The sequence below is a fragment of the Pan paniscus genome, chromosome 10 (genome assembly GCF_029289425.2).
Source record: "Pan paniscus chromosome 10, NHGRI_mPanPan1-v2.0_pri, whole genome shotgun sequence".
NCBI lineage: Eukaryota > Metazoa > Chordata > Mammalia > Primates > Hominidae > Pan > Pan paniscus.
The window spans coordinates 64,005,641-64,012,500 of record NC_073259.2 but is presented as its reverse complement, the minus strand read 5'-3'; the positions used below and the strand labels follow the sequence as shown (position 1 = coordinate 64,012,500).

The following is a 6,860-nucleotide window of genomic DNA, read 5'->3' as shown; positions in this document are numbered from 1 at the left end:
AATCACTTTTGTTTTGCTTGTGTTTCTTAGGAACAGAGGAGAAACAGGCTAGCCAGAGAATTACCTTCAGCTGTATCACGAGACAAGGTAAAAAAAAGTTTTTAATGCATATTCCCAATACCTAAAGATAGATTGATGAGCTCAGAATATTATTCAGTCCTAGGAGTAATTTTTTCTTCTTTTCCTCCCTTTAACACTCCATTGGAACTAATTGAGTAAAGGCATACAAGTTTAAAATGGGTTTTGAGTGATTTAAAGATAATAGTATTTTGAATTCACTGACATAAATGCTTAAAAGTAGATTTAAGCATTTATTTAAGCATTTAAGCATCAAGCTTTTTAAAAAAATTCAATCAGTGACTTTATCAACTTTGCACATAGCTGAAATGACTAAAGATTTTATTATAATAAGAGGGTTTCTTGGAAAAAACAGTATGCACAGAACAGAGGTTTTAATTACTAGTAATACTTAAAATAGTTGTAATACTAAAGTGTGTATAAAAATCTTTTACCTTGAATTCTTTGCCAGAAAAGAATCTTATCAAATACCAAAAATAAAAATGAAGCTTTTGGATTTGGATTTTTCTTATGTATTCATCTGAAGGAAACTTTTAACAAAGGTGACAATGGTGAAGGAAATAAGGCAGAATAAACAATTTTATCTCCCATGATTATTTTCATTTTTCATGTTATTTTACGATTTTATTACAGAAGGGAAAAATTCATTTATAGAATGTTCCTGAATGCATTTTTGCATCCTTGATTTTTTTTTCCCCCCTGGATTTTTTGCCTTTAGTCTTCTAAAGTTCCAAGTGCTTTGGCACCTGCCTCCCAGGAGCCCTCCCCCGCTGCTTCTGCTGAGGCTGATGGCAAGGTCTGTTCTGATTCTTAATCTAAGCCTGCATGCCTAGTTCTCTGGTACAACATAATCTTCTGGAAACAATACACTGAATAGAAGAATATTAATATGGGATACTGTGCTAAGGTCAGATCACTTTAGTCTAATATATATTTTAAAATTATATAACAATGCAATGCATAGTTTATATTGTTGACATGCTTTTGCTTGCAATATAGAAGATGCACACAGAAAAAGTAATTTAAAGAGGAAATTATCCTGCACTTTTTGAATTTCAACCCATTGGTATTTAAATTTTGCTTGTTAAATTGCATGTTTTAACATATCTTTTAACAGTTAATTCAGGACAGCAGAAGAGAAACTAAAAATGTGAGTCTCTTGCTTCAGAATGGAAATGTTGGTACCTTTGGTTCTCACTGAAACAGTGTCTATACCACCATTAAAGAACCTGTTTGTGTAGTGGTATCTATCTCTTGTCTGTGTTATGTTCTTAATGTTCCTCTTATCTAACCTGTGGAAGATGGCATTAAACGTTGTTTTAATTAGTAACAATAGTAGGCTTTCTCACCGTTTTGTTACCTTCAAGAATAGTTTTAAATTTAGTATTTTGGTAGGAAATTCAGAGATTTCCTAGATTTCAGAGATGGAATTGTATTTTTGGACATTTCCTTTCCTCTTTAAAGATCTTGAGATCTGTTCAGTACTAATAGATCTAATGCTTCTTTCTTATGCTTCCAGTTAGTTTGCACTTGTTACCCTATATATAGCTTCACATATGCTTCAGAAGCTTAAGCAAATTAAAAAAACAAACGGGGACTGTGAGAGTTTGAGACTGTTTTCAATTCTTGATAACCATTTTAGAGGAAAATTAAATAATGTATAAATTATTCAGACTCATCGCTATTTCAAGATTTTCTGCCATTTAGCTTCTTTCCTTAATTATCCAGATTTAAAGTTCTGAACTTCAAATAAAGGTTTATAAATGTCTTATCTTCTCTCAGCCCACTGTGCTCAGATATTAATCAAACCATCTAAATCACTGCACAAGTTTTATTTCATTCATGACGTCACACTGAATGTGCTCTCTCCTTAAGATTTCATTTGGTATGTCATTCATGTACAGTTAACAAACATTTAAAAATCTAATTACTCATTTTTAAGTTAATGTGTAACATAAATATACTACTTATATTTAAATGTAGTTCACCTTAACTGACATACTAAAGACAGATTTTAGCAAATATTTTGATTCAGAATGATACCTCAAACTACCATTTTTCTAACTGCCATAATCCTCTATTAAACTTATATAATCCATTTTTAGATTGTAAGATCTTAAAGAATACCTAAAAAAAACCCCTCTTAAATGTTGATGAATTATGTTTTTCCATTATAAAGTCATTTTTGACTTTTAGAAGTCAAGACTAATAAATTTTCTAGAAAACAAGGTACAAAAGCACTTGTGATTAATGGTAGCACTAGATTTCTTTCAGCAAATCCTTAAGAGTACAGAGGTTGAGGGGACTTCTGTTGTTTGTCACATTCCGCATTTGAAACAACTCATAGTGACTGTCAGCCTAAGAATAGCAAATGTAGTCTTGCTTTTTGTTAAAGAGTTCTTACTTATACCTTATGGCATTTTTGTTGACTATTAGAAATGTAAATTGAGAAACATATAAACTCTTAAGTTCAGAGACGTAAGTTCATGGAACTTTTAGAGTTTAACAGTGTTTATGATTACTTAAGAAATTAAACTGAATAGCAGTTCTTTGTGCTTTTAACGAGTAGTTTTGTTTTTAAGGGCAGCATATACTTTTTCTACAATTTAGTGTTTGAAGGGTGGGAGAAGAGGAACGATTTTGAAAAGTTAGCGAATGATAAAGAAAAAAGGAATTAAATAGAACATAAGTTGGTTGATGCCTTGCAAACAACTTAGAGCAGAACTTCTTTATTATTTAGATAGGTCAGGGTTCCAGTTATACATGCTACCTAGTGTCTCCTTCTGACCTCATTATCTGTCTGAATAAACTTCAGATGGGTACTGGATGTATGTTGACTACTGTCAAATAAAATGAACTTTGTTTTAGTTAAGGTCAGATATGATGTGGTTGGTATGTTTTGGAACATGTTTTTTCAGGTTGCATCTGGAGGTGGTGGGGTTGGAGATGGTGTTCAAGAACCAACCACAGGCAACTGGAGAGGAATGCTGAAAACTTCAAAAGCTGAAGAGTTATTAGCAGAAGAAAAATCAAAACCCATTCCAATTATGCCAGCCAGTCCACAAAAAGGTCATGCCGTGAATCTGCTAGATGTGGTAAGCCATGACAATTTGGTTTAGGTAATAAGGTAGGTGACCAAGTTAGTAGGAAAACGATTAGACAGAAAGAACTAAAAGTCTCAAAAACTTACGTAACTTTCAGATGTTAAAGCTGCCATTTTAGTGTCACAAAAGTAATATTTTTTCCCCCTCATCCCTATTTAGCCAGTTCCTGTTGCACGAAAACTATCTGCTCGGGAACAGCGAGATTGTGAGGTTATTGAACGACTCATTAAATCATATTTTCTCATTGTCAGAAAGAATATTCAAGACAGGTTAGTATTACTTACTATAAGTGACGGACTTTAATACTTCTGGATGATTCTGTGATCTGTTTTGAAAAATACATGTATTTTTACAATTTTAGGTTTTTATTCTAAATCATCAAGTGGATTTTCTGATAGTCCTTGGGTAACTTGTAGCAAGACCTATTTTGTTAACATAGAATGACTAGGACCTCATGTATCAGCTAGAAAAAGCTATTAAAAATGAGAGATTCTTTTGTTCTATCTGGCTGCCACATGTTGAGTCATTTAAGAACATTTTTTCCTAAATTTTAATTTAGTAGTTTCATTAATTATTTTGGCTAGTAACACTGACTTGCCTTTTTAATTTAACTTGGTTTTCCAAAGTATCAAAACGAATGTCTTTTACTAGGAAATATGTGTATTTTTTCTCGTTCAGAATGTTTTTTCATGTGTCCAGTCCCTACTGCATCTTCTCCTTCATGTTGCCTGGTATGTCATTTCATGCAGTAATAGGGAGAATATACATTTAGTTGTGTGAAGTGATCTATTAGAAAATATTCTGTATCCAGTTTTTGGTAATCTGTCAGCAGCTAAGATGAATTTTACTGCACAGAGTAATAAACAGTCTAATACTTCATATTGAAATAAATGATTTTTGTCTGTAGAACCATTTATCTTTTTTGCTTGTAGACTTTTTAAACCTGTAGCTTGTAGTAGAAATAACAGTTCCTAGTGTTTTACACTGTGGGCCTGAAGAAAAAAATTCCATTTGTCTCCTTCCTTGCCCCCATCCTCTGCAGAAGGTGTTTTTGAGATGGAGTCTCGCTTTGTCGCCCAGGCTGGGGTGCAGTGGCGCAGTCTTGGCTCACTTCAACCTCTGCCTTCTGGGTTCAAGCGATTCTCCTGCCTCAGCTTCCTAAGTAGCTGGGATAACAGGTGTGCACCACCATGCCCAGCTAATTTTTGTATTTTTAGTAGAGACGGGTTTCACCATGTTGGCCAGGCTGGTCTCGAACTCCTGACGTCAGGTGATCCACCTGTCTTGGCCTCCCAAAGTGCTGGGATTATAGGCGTGAGCCACTGCACCCGGCTCACTTAATGTTTTTAAGCCTCATCCATACTGTAGTATGAATCAGTATAGTCACGCACCACATAACATTTTAGTCAACAGACCACGTATTTGAATGTGTTCCCATTAGATTATGATACCATGTTTTTGCTGTACATTTCCTATGTTTAGATACACAAATACTTACTACTGTGTTACAGTTCCCTATTCAGTACAGTAACATGCTGTACATGTTTGTAGCCTGGAGCAATAGGCTATCCCATATAGCTTAGGCGTGTCATAGGCTATACCATCTACGTTTGTGTAAGTACACTCTGTGCTGTTCATATAATGAAATCACATAATAATGCATTTCTCAAAGCATATCCGTGTCATTAAGTGACATATCTTTTATGTGTGAATACTACTAGATTATGTAGATATACTGTGTTTAAGCATTCATCAGCTGATGTTTGGGTTTTTCTCACTTGTTGGCTATTATGAATAAATGCTTATTGAAGAGTTTTGAAATAAAGATGATGAAAAGAAGGTAAAGTATCAAGAGCTGTTGCTTTTGTTTTTTTTTTTTTTTTTTTTTTGAGACAGAGTCTCACTCTGTTGCCCAGGCTGGAGTGCAGTGGCGCGTTCTTGGCTCACTGCAATCTCCACCTCCTGGGTTCAAGTGATTCTCGTATCTCAGCCTCCTGAGTAGCTGGGATCACAGGCATGTGCCACCACACTCAGCTAATTTTTTATTTTTAGTGCAGACGGTGTTTCACCATGTTGGCCAGGCTGCTGTCAAACTCCTGGCCTCAAGCAGTCCACCCGCGTCAGCCTCCCAGAGTGCTGGGATTACAGGCATGAGCCACTGCGCCTGGCCGAGAACTGCTTTTCTTAATGTTTAATTACAGTTAAGCAAAAATCTAAAGGGCGATTATGCCATTAATGAAATATCCAAAGTAGTAGTGTTCTTACTTAACTTTATTTCATGAGGTTAGCATCTAAGCCCAAATTGTTAAAAGTAGAATTTTGGCTAAAATTCCATAATTTGGTTTTGTTTTGCAGTGTGCCAAAGGCAGTAATGCATTTTTTGGTTAATCATGTGAAAGACACTCTTCAGAGTGAGCTAGTAGGCCAGCTGTATAAATCATCCTTATTGGATGATCTTCTGACAGAATCTGAGGACATGGCACAGCGCAGGAAAGAAGCAGCTGATATGCTAAAGGTATTGTGGACCTTTTGAATTTTTATACTTGGGTAGTAGATAGATAGAAACATAGAAATAGTTTTAAATGCAGTTTGATTCTTGGATATGTATAGTCTTTATATTCTAGCTAGGCTTGTTTCCTGTTGGTACTTGATAAGAATCTTTTTTTTTTTTTCTTTTTTTTGAGTGGGAGTCTGGCTCTGTCGCCTAGGCTGGAGTGCAGTGGCGCAATCTCGGCTCACTGCAAGCGCCGCCTCCCAGGTTCACGCCATTCTCCTGCCTCAGCCTCCCGAGTAGCTGGGACTACAGGCGCCCACCACCACACCCAGCTAATTTTTTGTATTTTTAGTAGAGACGGGGTTTCACCATGTTAGCCAGGATAGTCTCTAACTCCTGACCTCATGATCCGCCCGCCTCGACCTCCCAAAGTGCTGGGATTACAGGCATGAGCCACTGCGCCTGGCTGGTACTTGATTAGATTCTAATTCCAGAGAAGATATTGGTTAGTAAAGATATTGGTTAGTATAAACTGGTTAGTTATAAACCTACCACATATACATTGGAAAAATTACCCTGCGTAATTCAGATTAATTTCATAACTTCTTTATAATAAGCATTAAAAATTTTTTTTCCTTTAATGCAGGCATTACAAGGAGCCAGTCAAATTATTGCTGAAATCCGGGAGACTCATCTTTGGTGAAGAGAACTATGTAATACTGAGACTTTGTTGACTCAAAACTTGCTAGTTACTGCCTACCTGAGTAGAATCTTATTTATGAACTCCTGTGTATTGCAATGGTATGAATCTGCTCATGTGGAGACTGGCTATAAACTGAAAAGTGTATTCCAAATTGCAGAACACATCACACATTTAATCCAAATAATAAATGGCTGTTTCTAAAGTTTCCCAGTATATATAAAATACATCAAGTCTGTCTTGTGACAGTTTCATCTGAACTTGAACTGTTAATGTTCTAGTTGTGCAAAGCAGTTTGCCTGTGGATAAGATGACCTGTGTAATAATCTTTGTTAGTAGTCTTAAAGCTGCTGCCATAGTCCTCCAAGAAGAAAGCACCAAGACAACATTTCATATGACTATAATGCATGTACTATATAAGCTGATCTGGCTTTGAAAGATGTGAGTTGGCAAGTTCCTCACATAGAGTCATTGTATTCCACCT

The 6,860-nt window shown here is 35.7% G+C and overlaps 1 protein-coding gene across 9 annotated transcripts in view; it reads left to right on the top strand.

Annotated features, from left to right (window-relative positions):
- DNM1L (dynamin 1 like) overlaps window positions 1–6,584 on the top strand; it is a 64,473-nt gene extending 57,889 nt beyond the window's left edge. For 3 of the 9 annotated variants that reach the window (XM_003813726.4, XM_008966288.3, XM_057299472.1), the window contains 7 exons: window positions 31–87; window positions 797–874; window positions 1,196–1,228; window positions 2,997–3,173; window positions 3,342–3,451; window positions 5,538–5,697; window positions 6,323–6,584. In XM_003813726.4, coding sequence (XP_003813774.2) covers window positions 31–87; window positions 797–874; window positions 1,196–1,228; window positions 2,997–3,173; window positions 3,342–3,451; window positions 5,538–5,697; window positions 6,323–6,379 — 672 coding nt within the window. In that variant the 3' untranslated portion in view covers window positions 6,380–6,584. The remainder of the gene's footprint in view (window positions 1–30; window positions 88–796; window positions 875–1,195; window positions 1,229–2,996; window positions 3,174–3,341; window positions 3,452–5,537; window positions 5,698–6,322) is intronic. The other 6 variants (XM_008966287.4, XM_034936050.3, XM_008966291.3 and 3 more) reach the window with 3 other exon arrangements.
- Window positions 6,585–6,860: the final 276 nt, after the last annotated feature.